The sequence below is a fragment of the Pinus tabuliformis genome, chromosome 1_1, assembly GCF_031772625.1.
Source record: "Pinus tabuliformis cultivar Carrire ecotype Pingquan chromosome 1_1, CPIR1, whole genome shotgun sequence".
Taxonomy (NCBI): domain Eukaryota; kingdom Viridiplantae; phylum Streptophyta; class Pinopsida; order Pinales; family Pinaceae; genus Pinus; species Pinus tabuliformis.
This window is the reverse complement of record NC_142297.1, coordinates 959,167,647-959,188,613: the sequence shown is the minus strand read 5'-3', so window position 1 is coordinate 959,188,613 and position 20,967 is coordinate 959,167,647. Positions and strand designations below refer to the sequence as shown.

The following is a 20,967-nucleotide window of genomic DNA, read 5'->3' as shown; positions in this document are numbered from 1 at the left end:
CTGTGTCCCCTGTCCTCCATAACCCTTGTTCTTCTCACTCTGCTTGAGCTTGCAGAAATCTCTGAAAGAGAGTGCTTCCCTGAAGTCTGCATCCATAGATTGCCACTCTCTGAAATGATCTCCCATCTGTGTGGGGTCTTCACCCCTTGCTGGTTCGATTTGTGCCACTGGTACGAAAGAGGGCAGTGTGGCTCGAGTTGGCCCACTAGCCGATGGGTGTTGTGCTGCTGGTGAGGGGTGATCGAATGGCTGGGAGGCTCCAGAAGTTTCCCCAAATAGAAACCCTCTAGGAGTGGTCCTCTCTCTATTCTGCAGCTTTATCTCCTCCAACATCTCTTTCTGGCCCTTGGCTAAGTCATTCAAGGCCCTCAGGAGGTTGTCCCCTGCTCTTGGGTTCCACCATGTCCTCCTCTTCTACCACTGCTTTCCCTCTGCCCTTCTTGTCTGGGGTAATCTCCAGCTCTCTTTCTCTGCTCCTGTACCTTTGCCTTCTGTATGTGATGTTTTGCTGGTCCCCTTCTCTCATAGGAGAAAATCCCCACAGCTGAGCCAAGAACTAGGCTCTGATACCACTGTAATGTTCCTAAGTAGGAATACAAGTGATATATAAGCATACAATCAGTTCAGCAAATATAAAAATGAAATAGATACTAAGCACCCATGGAAATGCTGGAAATAATGAACTACTGAGCCATTTTATTACTTCTTTGAGGGCAAAATACAATAGAAAATAGAGTGGTGCACCTGGGCTTGTCTCAATGGACAAGCATGACCAAACCTAGGTGAGCAATAGCTGAACTGATGGCTGCTACAACTGTTGCACCAATCTGCATTGCGTTGCCCAAAAAACTACCCTTTCTGTTGACTTCGAATGGCTGGAAACACCACTTCCCGTGCTTAGAAAATTATGAGATTCGAGCTCCTGACTCCTTGGCCTAAACCCAGAAAAACCCACAAAGGAATTTAGTTGGTTCAAACTTCTGAAATTCGACCCCTAAGGAGCCCAACTTTAGCTGCAACTGCAAAACTCGGCTTGCTGGATTCTGACTGTAAATCCTCCTGGAAATTGTCCAAAAGTGCTGGGCTGATCCCTCCTACAAATTCCCTGACTTCCCGGATGAGTTTCCGGGCTGTAGCACTTGCCCCCAAGACCCACGAAAATGTTGGACTGACCCTCTGCGCTGCCCCTTAGGCCTAGAATTCGAACTGTTGGGTTGTTGGCTCCAAAACTCTCAAGAAATGCTGGCCTAGTGCTGTCCTTCAGATCCCTTATCTCTCCCGGCAAATGACTGATCTGTTTCAGCTCAAACTCCTCTGCATATTCTCCTGGTGGCCCAGAAATATGCATTTCTTGTGTGTGGCTGAATGGTAGTGCTGTAACAAACTCCCGGATCTCCTGAAAATGCTGATGGTACTGCCTTCCTAGGGTGGGCACTCAAGGTCCCCCGAAGGTAAAGTTGAATCTCCCGCTTGAGAGATTCGTGGCTAAACAGCCAGTTGACTTGGCTAAGCAACAGAGCGAATAGTCAAGTAAATTCGATTTGCAAGGTGAATGAATGAATGCAAATGAGAGCTTCCTCCTCTTTTTATCTTCGTGGGCCTTCCTTGCCTCATGTGGGCCCCTCCATTCAACATTTCGAATTCCCTCCAAGCCATTCGATTGGCCTAGATCGAATTCCCATGTGGGTGGTCCCCACCTTCCACTAGCAACCAAATTAAGTCAAATTTCCTTCTAAGCCCCTATTTCGAAAATGCTTGGTTCATTTCCTTAGCCAAAATTGTGCATAAATGTGTAGAGACACCCTGTTACAAGTGTGTTTGAGAAGGGATATGACATACCCTCTGGTCAATGCTAGTCAACTCTCTCCCGAAACTCTGAAATTTCGGCTTGCAATCTGACCCAGAAATTCTTCCTTCATCCACACGTGTGAGGGAGAGAGAGATGATCTTCAAGCTGTATGAACCAATCAGATTAGGAGAGAGAGGAAATGATGATTGAGTGATGTCCAAATGAGGAGAGAGGTCACTCCTATTTATACAATTCGATGAGGGTGAAATGACACATCTATTGGGCTTCTTAAGCCTACATTAAGCCGAGGCCAACCTTAACAATTTGTGAATGAGAGAGAATAAATTCAAAATTCCACTTCAGCTTGTTTGAATGAGATGATCTTTATATCAAACTTGGATCTCTCGAAAAGAGGAATCCAATGCAATAATCATCTCCATCATATGAGCTGTCCCAAGGTGGAATTTGGCCTTAGTTGCCAATTTTAACAGGATGACTATATTACTATTACAATATATGGCTTGAACTTTTTGGCATCAATGGATTGTATGGAATTACAATCTTATGTTTTGTCTTTGAAACAAATGTAGGTAAAGACAGGCATGCTTCCTTCTACAGACATTATTCGTGCCTTATGCAGAAGCCTGAAGAAGTATCCAGTGCAAGGTACTGTGTTTTAAGTTGGAAATATTTTAGCTCATGTCCATGATGTCAACTTCTGTTTGTAAATTGCTATGAAACTCATCCTTTGGTGTACAGCATTAGTGGTTGACCCAGTTATGGTTTCAACAAGTGGAGATGTTTTGGCAAACACTACTATTCTTGATACCCTTAGGTATGGAGTTAATTTTCAAAATTTCCCTTGAGTTACGTTTCTGAGTATTTGCCTTTGTCTTTCTTTAATTGCACAATTTGTGAAGTCATTAAGAAAGCATTATCTTTGTGGTCGTAACAGGCTTACACTCAGTGAAAATGTTGGATAACTGTATTTATAAACAATGAACATAAAAAAATGCTTATTGATTCATCAGATGCATTATGGAATGATAGACATTATAAACAAAATAAAAAGAGTTTCATCCATTTTCATTGCGTGAGAGTTTTAGAATAATGATTATGGCTTTCTTTATCTGAAATTTATGAGTTCAACTTCATTTTTTGACTTGTTAATTGCATCCCAATTGTTCATTTTTTTGTTTATCCACTAAGATGTTTCTGATTATCACTTGGGCAAACGTGTCCTTTCCCATTCTGGGGGTATTACAATGGGATGTAGCTAGCTTACAATAGTAATGAAAGACCCCTTTGGCTGAGAAGCCACAGATGGGTTGTGGTCTATCGCAATTTTTATCTGCGCCTGGTTCCAGCTGCATGAAACAGATTGCTCACAGAGGGGCAAAATGTGTCTCGCGGGGATTTGGACCTTGGTGGGAGGAGGGGGTATGAAACATCTCTGCTTTAGCGTCTAAACAAGTCCCTGTTGACATTCAACTGCAATTTAATTATGTGTATTTATTATTTTTCAGCATTATCACTTTGAAAGCTTGATTAGTAGTTGTCCCAAATTGAGACGCTTGTATCAATAATAGTATGTCAAATCAAGACTATTGTATGAAAATTGATCTCTCAAACTAGAAGTAATTTATCTGACCATTACGTTGAGTCAAAGATTCCTTCAAATAACTTATAAGTGACTTGTTGAGTGTGAAATATTGCATGCTTTACAAAACAATGTCAGGAAAATTTTGGTTTCAGGTTTTCTCTTGGTCGTAAGACCATAATTTTAGTTGATGTAAATATTGATAATTGTTCACAATGTTCTTATTATGACATGCTTATTTTTTAAAAATGGAACTTTGGCATTTCATACCTATCTTAAAAGTCAACTGCAAAGTTAATCTATCAAGGGGGAAGTGCACCATCTAAAAGAACTCTGCCACCTCAGGTGCAATCTCCACCAGCAATGTGATAAAAAAGACAGTAATAGGGAAAATTTGAGAGGGTTGGAGAAATTTTTGCCAAAATTGAGCACCTTAGGGACTTTATTGGATATCCAAAAGGCTATTGGGAAAATAACCAAGATTCATTGATAATACTTTGACTGAACAACAGAAAAAGATGAAAGCAATGAAAATAATTAAGTGCAGTGTTAGCCAGCTTCTCAGTGACCTCTTGACAATGCCTTAGTTGTACCTTTTGTTCTCTATAACTCTTTTTGTAAGAAGATCTAGATCTGGAAGTATAAAGTCTGGTCAGACATCCCGGGCCTCTTTAGGTGGCACATGTGGCATACCCATTGTGTGGATTCAGTAGAGGTAACTGAAATTCATGATTCACTTAATTTGTGTTACATTTCTTCCAGAGGTTCACCATTTGATTAGATGCTGATTAACATAGTTATTTTAGAATCCTTGTACTTTTTATTTTTCACACATATAGTAGACTGTTCGTGCTAGACAGAAACCAAATCTGGTTAAACAAATACAAGGAGCAACTTTCAAGAATTAAAACTAGAAGAGTACAACAAAGATGTATTCCATGAATAAATTCATACAGATTAACATATGCAGAAAACGGTAAACATTAATAAAACATATGCAGAATGGATGTCTTATCAAAGAAAAGGGAAGCAACGAGATCAGTCTCAAGAGTCTCACGAACAAAATCAGTCAAAAAGGATTCTTAAGAGACAAAATTAACTTCATGACAAAACATCAACTTCCAAAGTGTCAAACAAAGTAGAAATAAACATTGATGAAGAATCATACTTGGCCGAGACTCACATTAATGCTCCCTTGATCGAATTAATGAAAATCCCATTGACCCGAAAAAAGGTGGAGAATATATTAGGATTTGTGAAAGATGATCCCTCCCAAGATCAACATATAATTCTGCAATCAACCAATAGAGGAGGGTCAAATGGGAAATATGCTCCTTTCTATACATCTCTAGCTGTTAGTAACTTTCTCTTGCACAATTACATGGTTGATACAGGAGCTTCAACCAACATTATGCCCCTTAGTGTCATGCAATGATTAGGGCTAAAAACAACGAGACCTTATAGAAATGTGTGTGCAATGGATGGGAGAGAGGTGAAGGTGCATGAGGTCATTAAGAACTTAGTTGTACACTTGACAGTCGATCTTGACATCACTCTTTTAATGGGCATTGTGGTTATTGATGTGCCAGACACTTGGGGATTGTTGTTGTGTAGAAAATTTGCCACTGACTCAGGTGGATCTTTGCAATTGGATTTATCTTATGCCACGATTCCCTTGTATAACTGAAATTTCATTACACTGCCTAGAGAACCATTTAGGAATTATCATGTTGAAGATCCTACATATCCCATGAACAATTTTATGTGCATAGTGGAGGATCACATCAGACACTAGGCTATATTGTCCCATTCCTTAGCACTTGCTCCTATTGAAGAAGGTAATAGAGTTTGGACCATGTATTTTGATGGGGCCCAGTCTCAACAGGGAAATGGAGTTGGTATAGTTTTGATATCCCCTCGAGGAGACTCATTTAGTTTCTCTTACTGTTTGGAGTTCGAAGCTGCAAACAATGTTGCAAAATACAAGGTTCACTCCTAGGAGTTGACTTGGCAAATGACACGGGGATAAAATTATTACAAGCTTTTGGGGATTCAAAACTCATCATCCTTCAAATCAAGGGTGTCTATTCAACCAAGGATGATAAGAATGAAACATTACAAGGAAGCTGTAGTTAAGCTAATTGACAAACTTGAAGCCTTCTCTATTAACTATATCTCGAGAGTCCAAAATGATCTAGCTGATGCCTTAAGTGTTCATGCCTCATCCAACCCAACATTGGAGACAGTTACAAATGGATGATTCCAAACTGATTTTATTTATAGGTCATTTGTCCTAGATAACTGTGAAAATTCTATCACTGCAACAACTGATTTATTTTTCCTACTTCTTTCCCAATTAGTTATTTATGAAAATCTTTCAGTAAACATTAAAATAAATTCTGTTGCAGATATCACACTATAATACAGAAACAAACACATGCACAAGAATCAACACATCGACATAGATATTTTGGACAACAGTCCCCGGAAAAACCCAATGTGGGAAAACTGGTGCAGCAAGGGAGGATTTTATTATTTAACAATTCTTCAGTACAACTAGGTGCCAAACTGGCTTACCCAACAGAAAGAAAATTCTCCAGCACTTCTCCCAGTCTCAACGTCAGGCTAGCTGACCTCTATGTAGCTCCTAGATCCTCTGCGTCAGCTCCTGCCTCTCTGCGTCAACACTGGGCCTCTCTACGTCACCCACACGGACCCTCTAGTGATTGCGCGGTCTGTTGCCTCTGCGTCTGCCTTTCCAACCTCTGCGCTGGTTTTTTGGTGCTGTTCCCGACTCTCTGTTTTGTACTTGCTGCGTCTTGTTGCTCTCCAGACCACTAGTTCGAATTTTTCAGCTAACCCTGCTCCAGAAATCGAATTGACTGGTCTCCCTCAGTGTGTTCTCCAACGGACCCTCAAGCCTCCTCTTATATTTTTCCTGTTGGTCCTTCAACGGCCGAGATTAAATCTCTAATCAACGGCTAAGATTAGATTTGGCTTGATCCATGACTTTTGAAACATTCTAGTCCAGTTTTATATTAATACCCATTAATATTTTATTTTTCCTAAGTTTAGACTTAGGAACTTTATTAAAAATATTAATTATTTCAATATCTCCCAAACCGGTTAGAATCTATCCAAACCATTTCTAGGTCTTGGAGATCTCATGTGCTTTAGCCTCTCCACCAATTTTCATGGCTAGAGCGCATCTGATGCTACCCCAAATCAACAACAACCTCTAACATTGGCAAGTTTTTGAGGATGATAAGCAAAATGCAATATCCCCAATTTTTATTTTCCGCATTAGAGACAATTTTGGAAAAAGGGAGACATTGCTGACATTGGGGCTTAGGAGGAAAAAGGAAAATTACAGCCTTAGTGGAGGTGGGGACTATAAGGAGAGAAAATTTGACCCAAGAGGCAATTCGCACTAGTAAAAAGAGAAAGAGAGAGGAAGGGGGTGTGAATTAGTGCAAGGTGGGGATTTTAACCCACCACCTGTGGGTATTATCCATAGGAGAAAATTTTCTCCTAGATGGTCCTCAGTCGGCAGCCAGTAACCCCTTGCAACAACCATATAGCTTGATGTGCCACTATCTCCGCCACCTGACCTAGCCATGTGGTCCCTCACCCATCTGTTATGATCGTAAGTTTGAAGGTGGGCCTCCCAACCCCAAAGGTATGGGTTTTCATTGGAATAGTTGAGTAATTTTGCTTACTTATCATGGACACTTTTGGGCATGGATTGGTGGGGGGATTCGGCAGAAAGAGTGGGCTAGGTCTATACTCTTGTCTCCTCTACCCAATTTAGAGGTTAGCCTTGTTTCCCAGTCCTGTGGGATCTATTTTACTGGCTATTAGCTTTAGGTTGCATGGTCACGCTTCCCGACACCATATACATCACTCCCCTCCGCTCATTTTAACCCCATTTATCACTTTTCCCATTTGTGTCCACATTTGTCCACTAGGTCCGCAAAGGGTTAACCTCCCCCTCCCCTTATCCACACTTTGGGTCGGGCCTGGAATGATGCACTGGAGGTTGATGCAACTAAAAGGAAAAGAAAAAGCATAATTTGGCCACTCTCAATAAGAAATGTGCCACAAAATGTAAAAGATGGTCGGCACATACAAATTTAGCACGTGGGCAAAAGCCAAACATGAGCTCTACCCCTTCTTTTTGGCCATCATCCTTGTTCATATGGGCCCTAGATAAGCCCCCTCCTTATTAAGGAACCCATGATTGTCCCGACCCCTGGTGGGGATGGAACTGCCCCACCTCAAAAGGGGGTATCTATTGTTATATCCTACACATCATGCTCTCACCCCTTGGAGCCCCGAGCAGTTATGAAGAAAAATCAACCAAAGGCAAAAGGCATATGAAGAAGGGTGGAAAAACAAAGGCTGGGGTAACTGTTGATTTGAGATAGCATCGGATGTGCTCTAGCCATGAAAATTGGTGGATATGCTAAAGCACATGAGATCTCCAAGACCCATAAATGGTTTGGGGAAATTCCACCCGGTTAGAGAGATATTAAAATAATTAATATTTTTAATGGAGTTCCTAAGTCTAAGCTTAGGAAAGTTAAAATATTAATGGGTATTAATATAAAACTAGGTGAGAATGTTCTAAATGACATGAATCAAGCCAAATCTAATCTTAGTCGTTGATTAGAGACTTAATCTCTGTTGTTGAAGACTCAACAGGAAAAGTATAAGAGGAGGCTTGAGAGTCAGTTGGAGACACGCCAAGATTGATCAGTCAGTTTGATTTTCTGAAGCGGGGTTTGCTGAGAAAATTCGAACAAGTGATCTGAGTTGTAGCGAGGGGCTGTGATTACATAGCAGAGTGGCAGAGATAGTGCCAGAGGGCCAGCACAATGATTGAGGAGGCTACGTAGAGCCAACAGGAGCCATGTAGAGGCAGCCAATGACTGCACAAAGGATGAGGGGCTTGCGTGGGTGACGCAGAAGGCCAGAGAGCTGACGCAGAGAGGAAGAGGGCTGACGCAGGGGGTACCAGAGCTACGTAGAGGTTAGCAGGGCTGACGCAGGGGGTACCAGAGCTATGTAGAGGTTAGCAGGGCTGATGCAGAGCCTTGGAGAAGCGCTGGAAGGATTTTCATGGGGCAGACTTGTTGAATATCTGCTTCCGAAGAGAGGTATTACTGCCAGATAGAAATCTCTGTTGGGTGAGCCAGTTTGGCACCCTAGTTGTACTCAAGAAAGCTGCTTAATAATAAAACCCTCAGAACTGCTGCACCGGTTTTCCCAAGTTGGGTTTTTCCAAGGACAATTGTCCAAAAATAACGGTGTCCCTTGTGCGTTGTCTATTATTTTAGTTGATGATTTGTATATGAGTTGAGACTGCATTTGTGTTTATTTTCAGTATTTATATGGTTAAATAACTTGTTAAGGAATAAACAAGTAGGTGAAATAAACCAGATAATGCAGGAAGAATTTCTGACGTGTTAGACTTAGAAATTTCAACATGGTATCAGAGCATTGCAGATCACAGGAGAATTGAAGGCACCAATAGAAATCAGAAAATTTGTAGCAGAAACAGCTATCCCGAGAGACAGCGCTGTTCGTAAGTAGAAGGCAGCAGAGAAGGAGTGACGTAGAGGGCCTGCGTCATCACTTTGAGCCAGAGAGAGGGTTTAGCATAGAGGTAGTGAGAGGCAGAAGAGGCTCACGAAGAGCCACATCATCCTACTCATCCAGGTAGGAGTGACGCAATTGGCCAGAGGAGCGATTCAGCCTTGCCAGGATTGCGCAGAGCTAAGAGGCTCAGTTTCTTCAGCTGCTGGGGCCTAGGGAGCTGTGGGCAGATTGTGGATTGGGAAGCTGGTGGGGTGCTGTTGTTGTCGAAACAAAACAGTACCTAACGAGACAAAACCAAGGTAGAGGGAGCCGCTGCCTTGAGAAATTTCTAGCCAAGAAATCCAGATCCGAGTTGCATTTGCAAAGAGGATCGGAGAGGAGCGGATCGACAGTTGGCGGGAAGATTTCCAGCAGGGAAATCGAGACTCAGAGGGAGTCTAGGAGAGAAATTCCAGGAGGGAAGTCGAGACTCAGAGGGAGTCTAGGAGAGAACTTCCAGGAGGGAAGTCGAGACTCAGAGGGAGTCTAGAAGAAGAGTGGAGATGGCAATGAATGGACTGAGGGATCAAGATAGGTTGGATGGGGTCTTCGACTTTGTCATCTGGAAGGCCAAGATCCTGTTTGTTCTAGATAGACATCGCATCAAGGGCTTCGCCTTGAGAACCGTGGCTATCCCAGTCAACCCAGCTGATAATGAAAGGTATGAGGATGCAATGGCGAAGGCAAAGTGCATAATCCTTGATGGGGTCAAGGATCATGTAGTACAACATATTGTCGAGAAGAACACGGCAAAGGAGATGTGGGATACCTTGACGACATTGTATCAGGGCACTTCCATGCAGAGGAAGATGCTGTTGGAGAATCAGCTGCGGTCGTATCAAATGCAGAAGGGGGAGTAGATAGATCTATACGTCAGTAGGTTGCAAGAGATTCAGGACCAACTTACTTCCATAGGGGCCACACCAGTTTAGGAGTTCATGGCGAGGACCGCCCTAAATGCAGTCTTCGAGGATTGGGAGACATTTGTCCAAAGTATTTTGGGCAGAGCTACTCTTCCAGGATGGGAAGAGATGCGGGCAACTCTTCGCCAAGAAGAGATTAGACGACTGACCAAGGCGGGGAGTAGTAGCAAAGGACGTCGAATCAAGAAAGAGGAGGAGGATGCGGCTCCGGCATCTGCGAGACAACATGAGAAGAGGAAGAAGAAGGACATCTCCAAGGTAAAGTGCTTCCATTGTGGGGCGCTGGGTCATTATGCAACCCAGTGTCCCAGGACGAACAATAAGGGAGAGACTTCTAACTCCAAGGCAGCTCCAGCTAAGGCGAAGAAAGAAGTCGAGACAGATGACGACTGTGCCATGAGTGCTCATGCACCTCTAGAGAAGAGGTGTGGTGACATCGAGCTGTAGCCAGGAGGACTACAGAAGATGAGGGGTAGGATCCTCGAGGTACCCAAACTCTTGGATCATATCGGCTATGGGAGCCCTGAGGGACAGTGGCAGGATGACGAATGTCGGTAGAAGCAAGATGTGGATGGAGCGACAAGGCAGTGCTAGAGTGCAGGGGTCTGTGGCAGCGCAGTGGGGGTTGCAACAGTGCGAGAGGCACATAGGTGGTTGCAGCAGTGCAGAGAGGCACAAAGGTGGTTGCAGTAGTGCGAGAGGCACAAAGGTGTTGCAGCAACGCAGAGACAGCAGAGGGAGCATAGGATAGCAACATAGGTAGCTCTAGCATCAGGGGGCTTCCAGACCGACAAGGATGTCAGTAGTTAGGTAGATCAATTACTTACTTCTTGGTAACTGAGTTGCAGTGCAATAGTTAGCAGTGGTAGTGCTATGGGCAGCATGATGCAACATGTTGAGAGAGAGTTGCAGTGCAAATGCAGTGTTGGGAGGAAGGACCAACAACAACATGGATGCAGAGGGAGCTGCAGTACAAATGTAGCAGTGGCAGTGGTAGAGCCATGGGTAGTAGTACAGGAAGCAGCAGTGCAGAGGATGTTGGGCAGCAGGCCAAGCATCAGCATAGGTACCGGTGCCGGATGATCAGTGTGATGTTCAGGGGTGGAGCATTACTAGAGCACATTCCTCTCTAAGAGGGAGTGTTGATTTGGGGTAGCATCGGATGTGCTCTAGCCATGAAAATTGGTGGAGAGGCTAAAGCACATGAGATCACCAAGACCCAGAAACTGTTTGGGGAAATTCCACTCGGTTAGAGAGATATTAAAATAATTAATATTTTTAATGGAGTTCCTAAGTCTAAACTTAGGAAAATTAAAATATTATTGGGTATTAATATAAAACTAGGTGAGAATGTTCTAAATGACCTGCATACATGTGTCTTACGATCTTGAACTTCGAACCCTTCGGGTTGTTCTACATAGGCTTCCTCTATAAGCGAGCCATGCAAGAAAGCAATTTTGACATCCATTTGGTGTAGGCTTGATCCTTGTGAGGTAACAAGGGCGATGATTGAAAAGATGGTGGTATATGGGGTAATTGACGCAAATATCTCACCATAGTCCACTCCTTCCTTTTGAGAGAAGCCTCGAGAAACGAACCTGGCCTTGAACTTTTTAACACTCCCATCAGCTCCATGTTTGATTTTGTAAAGCCATTTTGAAGTGACCATTGATTTGTCCTTGGGTCTGGGAACCACATCCCAGACATTATTCTTCATGATCAATTCATATTCCTCGTTCATCACATCCTTCCAGACTTGGTGTTTCACGACTTCTTCGAATGTACATTGCTTATATTGTACAATGGTACTCATCATAGCTAAGTACCCTTGGTACCTGTTCGGCTTCTTGCTTTCACGAAATGTCCCCCTTGGTGCAATATGTCTCTCAACGTCTTCAAGAGTATCTTTGAGCCACAAAGGTCTTTTTCTTGAAGTAGAGGGCTCACTAGGAAGTGGATCAATGGGATCCATTAGATCTTTAACATCAGGTATTGGGTCATCAGTTAGAGGTTCATCTTGCTTTCTTGCATCATCATCATTGTCCTTCTAGGGATAGGAAGATCTCAGACTTTCCCAAGGGCAAAATCTTCATCGAAAGTGACGTCATGACTTATTTCCACTTCTCTTTGACCACACACATAAATTATATATGCCTTCGAAGTTTAACTGTAGCCCACAAACATTCCTTTCTTCCCAGATGCATCTAGTTTGTTTCTTTTCTCTTTCGACACATGAAAATATACGAGACAACCAAAAATTCTAAAATGAGAAACTTTAGGTTTCTTACCAGTGAAAACTTCTTGGGGTGTCATGAAGTCCAATCCTTGATGCAGGCATCTATTTCTAACATACACAATGGTGTTGGCAGCGTCTCCCCATAAGAACTTCGGTAGGCCTTGGTAATGAAGCATGGCACGGGTGGCTTCTATGATTGTTCGATTCTTCCTTTCGGCAACTCCATTTTGCTCAGGAGTATATATAGTAGTGGTCTCCCTCTTCATGTCAACTTCTCTACAATAGTCATTGAATTCATTTGATTCATATTCGGTTCCATTATCGGTCCTCAATATTTTGATCTTCTTCTCTGTTTGATTCTCAACCAAGGCATTGAAAGAGCAGAACCATTTGAACACTTCTTCTTTAAGAAATAGATCCATGTCTTGCGAGAGAAGTCGTCCATAAAAATTGCGTAGTACAAATATCCACCCAAAGATGTTACAGGCAACATACCTGATAGATCAGAATGGACCAATTGAAGAATATCAATGGTTTGACTTTGACTTGAGGGGAATGGTCCCCTTGTATGTTTTCCAATAGCACAACCCTGACACACACCTTCATGATCTAAGTTGAATTCAGGCATCCCTATGACTATCTTCTTTACATCAAGTAAGGCTTTATAATGAAGGTGAGCAAATCTTCGGTGCCATAATTTGGATTGAAGAGAAATATCACAAGTCATAGCTCCTAATGGACTTCCTTCAACTTGATAGAGACCTTCAACCCTAAATCCAAGTGTAAATGCATCTTTCAAGTTCCTTTGCCAAACACGAACCTTCCCATCAACGAATGTCACCTTGAAACCTTTATCTTCCATCGCAGAAATAGAGACCATGTTCTTTTTCAGATCAGGTGCATACAACACTTCTTGTAAGTGAAGGGTTTGACCTTGATTTAAGTGAAGAGTAATAGTCCCAATTCGTTTTACGGGATAAGTGGCATTATCCCCAAGTATATTCTCCATATTTGTCTTCTTTTCAATCAAGTTTGAGAGGGCCTCCTTGTACCTAGTGAAATGCCTTGAGGCACCACTATCAATCAACCAATGACCCAATGTGTCTGGAGGAGAGACAGTGGTGAGGGCAAAAATAAGATAAAATTAATTTTTCTTTTCTACAACATTAACTTCTTCATACCCGGAGTTTCTCGACTTCTTGGGAGGGCGATTATTTCCATATCGAGTGACAAGAGCATTCCTTGTTCCTTTGTTGTTGAACCTGTTGTTCCTTTTATTGCCATTGCTTTTGTAGTTGTTGTTATTGTTGTCATCATCTCTTGGAGTATCCTTCTTGTGAGGACACTCTCTAGCAAAGTGGCCAAACCTGTTGCAATTGAAGCACCTCCCTTTTCTTCCTTCTTTGAGTCTAGCTTGAACCCTTGGCCTTGTCTTCTTGGACCAACATTGTTCTTCCTTTTTGTATGAGTGGAGAAGGCAGTAGGATTGTTTCCGTTTGAGGTTTTAGCTCTTTCTATTATCCTAATTCCTTCTTGAGAGCATGTAGCCAATAAGTCATCAAATCCTAGAATCTTGTCATTGTTGAGGATGGTAGTATTGAACACATCCCATTCTCTTGTAAGACCTCCAAGTGCAATAAGAGTGAGCTCCCTGTCACCAACAACTTCTCCAATAGATAGGAGATCATTCTTGATTTCGGTAATCCTCATGAAGTAGGATTGAATGGATTCTCCTCTATCCATCTTGATGTCTTTCAACTTGTTCTTGAGAAAGAGAACTTGATTTGCATTATTTATTTTGAACATCCCAATCAGCTTGTCATACATCTCCTTAGATGTTTCCAAATCAGAAATATAGGCAACCAAAGGCTTGTGAATAGAATCAACAATAATTTTCTTAGCTTTAACCTCACCTTTCTTGTACTTTGCTTTTGCAGCAGCGGGTGCACTTGAAGGAGGCTCCTCCACTCTTCCTTTGACATAGTCCATAGCATCATTTTCTTCCAAAGTCAAATCCAAAGACATCTTCCATGCATGATAGTCAGATTTGTCCTTAAGCTTGTCCTTGGATTTGAAGTAAGATGTAGTTGTCATTGAGACTAGTTCCAAGTTCTTGTCCAATAAATTCCCTTAGTGATTGCTTTTCCTCACTCTTGCTTGGGCTCTGTCTTCACCTGAGCTCTGATACCATGCTAATTTTAAATAGCAATGATATGTTCTATTCCTAGCACAATTTACTTCAATGTTTCTTAGCAACCCAATGACAATTTCCAATTTCCAGTAGCAATCACATTGACAGTAAATGCAGATAGAACATAAAAACATATGTAGAAGACAAGCCAAGACAAGAGGATGCCAGATTTGGCGGATGCCAGGGAAAAACCCCAATGTGGGGAAAACCCTTTGATCAAATCTTCTTATTATTATTCAATAGTTCAGTAGAGAGAGTACAAATATCAAATTCACTTGCCTAATACATAGTCAAATAAGTCTTGTAAAATTCTGCAGTCAACTACAGTCAATTTAAGCCCTAAACAGAAAGTCAACGCTAGTCAAAACAACAACAAAACTTCACCAACGCAGCTCGGTCTTCCTTGGTCAAACTCGGCCTGAAGAGGTCAAATGCAGCTGAAAACAACTCGGTCAAACCTAGTCAAAGAAGAGATAAAATCCGCTGTGATTTTCTATGGTCAAACTAGAAGTCAACACTGGTCAAACCGTCCCAAACACCTCAATTTCTGTGCCAATAATTGCAGCCTCAAGAGAGCGAAATTCTGCCCCAGAAAACATAGTCAAACTTGGTCAATTACCTTGTAATGTTCCTAAGTAGGAATACAAGTGATATATAAGCATACAATTAGTTCAGCGAATATAAAAAGGAAATAGATACTACGCACCCATGGAAACGCTGGAGATAATGAACTGCTGAGCCATTTTATTACTTCTTTGAGGGAAAAATACAATAGAAATAGAGTGGTGCACCTGGGCTTGTCTCAATGGACAAGCATGACCAAACCCAGGTGAGCAATAGCTGAACTGTTGACTGCTGCACCAATCTGCACTGCGTTACCCAGAAAACTGCCCTTTCTGCCGACTTCGAATCGCTGGAAAGACAACTTCCTGTGCTTAGAAAATTATGAGATTCGAGCTCCTGACTCCTTGGCCTAAACCCAGAAAAACCCACGAAGGAATTTAGCTGGTTCAGACTTCTGAAATTCGACCCCCAAGGAGCCCAACTTCAGCTACAACTGCAAAACTCGGCCTTCTGGATTCCGACTGTAAATCGTCTTGGAAATTGTCCAAAAGTGCTGGGCTGATCCCTCCTATAATTTCCCTGACTTCCGAGATGAGTTCCCTGGCTGTAGCACTTGCCCCCAAGACCCACGAAAATGCTGGATTGGCCCTCTTTGCTATCCCTCAGGCCTGTAATTCGAACTGCTGGGTTGCTGGCTCTGCTGGCTCCAAAACTCTCAAGAAATGCTGGCCTAGTGCTGTCCTTCAGATCCCTTAGCTCTCCCGGCAAATGACTGATCTGTTGTGGCTCAAACTCCTCCTGTGTATTCTCCTGGTGGCCCAAAAATACGCATTTCCTGTGTGTGGCTGAATGGTAGTGCTGTAACAAACTCCCGGATCTCCTGAAAATGCTGATGGAACTGCCTTCCTAGGGCGGGCACTCAAGGTCCCCCGAAGGTAAGGTTGAATCTCCTGCTTGAGAGATTCGTGGCTAAACAGCCAGTTGACTCGGCTAAGCAGCAGAGCGAACAGTCAAGTAAATTCGATTTGCAAGGTGAATGAATGAATGCAAATGAGAGCTCCCTCCTCCTTTTATCTTCGTGGGCCTTCCTTGCCTCATGTGGGCCCCTCCATTCAGCATTTCGAATTCCCTCCAAGCCATTCGAATGGCCTAGATCGAATTCACACGTGGGAGGTCCCCACCTTCCACTAGCAACCAAATTAAGTCGAATTCCCTCCTAAGTCCCTAAGTCGAAAATGCTGGGTTCTTTTCCTTAGCCAAAATTGTGCAAAAATGTGTAGAGACACCCTGTTACAAATGTGTTTGAGAAGGGACATGACAGTCCTCCCCTCCCAAATGTTGCTTGCCCTCAAGCAACCTCAGAGTTGGGTGCTCCAAAATGTGCTCACCCTCCCAGGTGGTATCCTCATCCGGCAAGTTCTTCCAGCGTACCAAGAATTCCCTGATGGTCCTGCTCCTCAACTTCCTCTCCCTCCTCTCCAAGATGGTCTTAGGCTCCAAAACCAAGTGGCCCTCATCATCCAGTGGGGGTAACTCTGCTGCTGTTGTCACCTGTTGCCCCAACACCTTTTTAAGGCATGAGACATGAAATACATTGTGAATCCTGCTCCCCGGAGGCAGCTCCAGCTCATAGGCCACCTCCCCAACTCGTCTGATCACCCGATATGGCCCATAGAAGCGGGGTTGTAGCTTCTCGGCCCCCTTTTGCTTCAGTGTGGATTGCCTGTACGACTGTAGCCAGAGGTACACCAAGTCCCCCTCCTCGAAATGCCTCTCTGTCCGGTGCCAGTCTGCGTACACCTTCTGCTAGTTTTGTGCTGTCACCAAGTTATCCTTGAGAGCCTTGAGGATGTCTTGGCTCTCTTGGATCCAATCTTTGGCCTTTGGGGCCCGATTGTCTCCAAAAACAACATCAACAAAAGATAATGCATCATATCCATACAAAGCACGGAAAGGAGTCATACCAATGGACATGTGGTGGGTGGTGTTGTAGCAGTACTCGCCCAAATGCAGCCACCAGATCCAAGCCCTCTGCTGTCCCGTCACGTAGTTCCTCAAATACCCCTCCAGCCACTGATTAACTCTCTTTGTCTGGCCATCTGTCTGGGGGTGGTAGCTCGTGCTAGGAGTGAGCTCGGTCCCGAGCAATTTGAAAAGCTCATGCCAAAAAACTCCCATAAACCTCCTGTCCCAGTCACTTGCAATGTTCTTAGGGAGCCCGTGCAACTGGAAGATCTCCCTAAAGAACAACTCTGCAACCTGTGCAGTTGTGTACCTGTTGGGGATGGCGAAAAAATGGGCGTATTTGGTCAACCTGTCAACCACTACATAAATACAGTCCTTGTCCTGCACTGTGGGGAGCCCTGTGATGGAATCCATAGATATACTTTCCCATCTCCCCTCGGGGATGGGAAGCGGCTTTAGCAATCCTGCAGGGTGAATCAACTCCCCCTTGTTTCGCTGACATGCCTCACACTCCTGTATGTGCTTCAACACGTCCCCCTTGAGGCCCTCCATCTTGAATCTCTCGCTGACTGCCATATCTGTCTTCCGGAACCCTTGGTGCTCGGATAGTGGTGAGTCGTGTGTTGCCTAGAGCACTCTCTCCCTCAACTGCCAGTTGGGCACCAGAAAAATGCGCCCCTTGTAATAGATGACTTCATCGACATTCGATAACGCTCATCTGCGTGGGTACCCTCCAAGATCTCGCATGCCCTCCTGTCCTTGGAGTACTCCACTAATAGTTGAGCCTTCCAATCATGGCAGATGCTCATGAGTGATAGACCAGTTGGTCTCCGAGATAGAGCATCGGCCACCACATTGTGCTTTCCCCGCACATACTCTATATCGAAGTCATAGGCCTACACCTTGCTGACCCATCTCTACTGCCTGTCATTGAGGCCCTGCTGCCCAATGAAGTGATGAAGACTGTTGTGATCAGTCTTCACTTGTGATCAGTCTTCACCCGAAACTTGTTGCCTACCAAGTACTGTCGAAATTTGGCCAATGCATGCATGATGGCCAACATCTCTTTGTCATAAATGGAATATGAACGCTCATGTGGTAGGAGCTTCCGACTCTCGAAAGCAATGGGATGCCCATCCTGTGATAAAACTGCTCCAACTCCCTCCCTGGATGCATTACACTCCACTATTAAGGGCTGGGCAAAATCTGGAAGTGCTAAGACTGGGCTGTTGGAATTTCTAAGTCTATCTGTTAGAAATCTTTCATGTCCTTTCTGATTTATTTCTTCCTACTTGTTTTGTTAATTAAAAAGTTATTTACCATGTAAATACTGAAAATAAATACAAGTACATGAAATAGATACTAAGCACCCATGGAAATGCTGGAAATAATGAACTATTGAGCCATTTTATTACTTCTTTGAAGGAAAAATACAATAGAAAATAGAGTGGTGCACTTGTGCTTGTCTCAATGGACAAGCATTGTCAAACCCAGGTGAGCAATAACTGCACCGATGGCTGCTACAACTGCTGCACCAATCTGCACTGCGCTGCCCAAAAAATTGCCCTTTTTGCTGACTTCGAATCGCTGGAAACACCACTTCCCGTGCCTAGAAAATTATGAGATTCAAGCTCCTGACTCCTTGGCCTAAACCCAGTAAAACCCACGAAGGAATTTAGTTGGTTCAAACTTCTGAAATTTGACCCCAATGGAGCCTAACTTTAGTTGCAACTGCAAAACTCGGCTTGCTGGATTTTGACTGTAAATCCTCTTGGAAATTGTCCAAAAGTTCTGGGCTAATCCCTCCTATAAATTCCCTGACTTTCCGGATGAGTTTCCGAGCTATAACACTTGCCCCCAAGACCCATGAAAATGTTGGACTGACCCTCTATACTGTCCCTTAGGCCTAGAATTCGAACTGCTCGGTTGCTGGCTCCAAAACTCTCAAGAAATGCTGGCCTAGTGCTGTCCTTTAGATCTACATAGAGGCTGAGGGGCCTGCGCGGGTGATGCAAAAGACCAGAGAGCTGACGTGGAGAGGTAGAGGGCTGATGCAGAGAGGAAGAGGACTGACGCAGGGGGTTCCAGAGCTACGTAGAGGCTAACAGGGCTGACGCAGAGCCTTGGAGAAGCGCTGGAAGGATTTTCGTGGGGCAGACTTGCTGAATATCTGCTTCCGAAGAGAGGTATTACTGCCAGATAGAAATCTCTATTGGGTGAGCCAGTTTGGCACCCTAGTTGTATTCAAGAAAGTTGCTTAATAATAAAACCCTCAGAACTGCTGCACCAGTTTTCCCAAGTTGGGTTTTTCCGGGGACAATTGTCCAAAAATAACAATATCCCTTGTGTGTTTGTCTATTATTTTAGTTGATGATCTGTAGATGAGTTGAGACTGCATTTGTGTTTATTTTCAGAATTTATATGGTTAAATAACTTGTTAATGAATAAATAGGTAGGTGAAATAAACCAAATAATGCAGAAAGAATTTCTGACATGTTAGACTTATAAATTACAACAGTAGCTCATGTACCACGATTGCTCCCTCCTACACTCATATACCCAAGTGTGGGCTTCCCTTATTATAGCTACCATTGTACCATGGGATGTGGCTTGGAGCCTTCCCCTAATCCCTACTCCATTCTATCATTATATCACATGCCACCTCCCACTTGATGGATGTACCATTGACATGTCACCCCCTTTAAAATCTGAAATCATTGAATAGGGTCCTTGGTTAACCCCCTTATTGAGTTTGGAGACACCTGTACATGCCAAAGCCCACTATGGAAGGGCATGCCACCATGAAGTGTCCACTTGATTCTGTGATTTGTAAGCTCTTTTGCTTGATTACTCTAATGATTTGTTGTATTGGAAGGCAAGGGGATGCATTGGATCTTATGCAGGATTGCAGGTGGGTCTCCATTTTGGGTTTGGTCTCCCTATACGGGGTCCAAGCCCTCCAAAGGGCCACATTGGCACTTGTAGGGTGAGCGTAGAGAGCCATGGGCCTCCACCATAGCAGAGAGCACTTCATGGATCCTAACACCATTCAGTGATTGCTCGTGTTCCACCTTTTGGATGAGGATGATGCACCTGGATCACCATGCCCAATTGACTTCACACTTGTACCACACACTTGGCAGAGGTTCCAGGGTCCATATGAGGATGTGTCTCACCGTGGGAGACAAAGGGAGGGCTTATGTCATCATCCTAACCCTTACAGATGGTTTACAGGCATTATCGATCCACTTGGAGACCCATGAGGATGTCATTGTGTCCCCACACCCACTTGGGGACACCACATGTGACTTGTTTGGATATCAAGAGGCCAATCCCTTGATTACTATGTTTGGAGCCTTTTCTCTCAACTTGGCACACTTTGGACTCCACTAGGCCTTCTCAGTGGCCCAATGATTCATTATGTATACTATTTTGCCCTATTGAGAGGCATTATTGAGCTTTCTTGGTGGGCTTGTCACCAAGTCATGTCATTATTGAGCATTATTTTATTATTTGGGGCTAAATAAGACAAATTAGGCCATTCAAATCCCCTATTGGAGTATAAATGGATGCGAGGATGATTCATTTGCTAGGTCCCTATAATACTAGTGATTCCCCCATTACTATTGTCATTGTAGCCCTTATTGTTATTGTTGTGCCCCTATTGTCCCCATATTGTTATTATTGTGCCCCATAGAAGCCCACTATTGTTATTATTGTGCCCTTATATTATTATTGTTATGTCAGCTTTGATTATATTGTGACCCCTTAAACTCCTATATATAGAAATGAGGTTTTGTCATTTGTATCATCCAAGAATTGTTCATTTGTGTAATGTAAAGGAGGTTGCCCCTTTGAAGAGGCTGATTTTGAAGTCGTTAATCTATCTTTCTTTCTATTTTGTGAGCTGGTTCCATAACATTTGGTATCAGAGCCTTTGGATTCTAGGGTTTCATTGCTTCAAATAGCTCATCGTGGCATTTTTGCGATAACTTTTTTCCTACGACGTTTCAGAAGCTGAAATTAAAACCCATTTGCGCCGAAATTTTGATGAACCTC

At 43.3% G+C, this 20,967-nt stretch overlaps 1 protein-coding gene across 1 annotated transcript in view; it reads left to right on the top strand.

Moving 5' to 3' along the window:
• The window catches only part of LOC149217669 (thiamine biosynthetic bifunctional enzyme TH1, chloroplastic-like), a 229,155-nt gene that overhangs the window by 125,267 nt on the left and 82,921 nt on the right, over positions 1-20,967 (top strand). The window contains exons 4-5 of the mRNA XM_089391398.1: positions 2,380-2,455; positions 2,549-2,624. Of these exons, the coding sequence (XP_089247524.1) occupies positions 2,380-2,455; positions 2,549-2,624 (152 nt within the window). The remainder of the gene's footprint in view (positions 1-2,379; positions 2,456-2,548; positions 2,625-20,967) is intronic.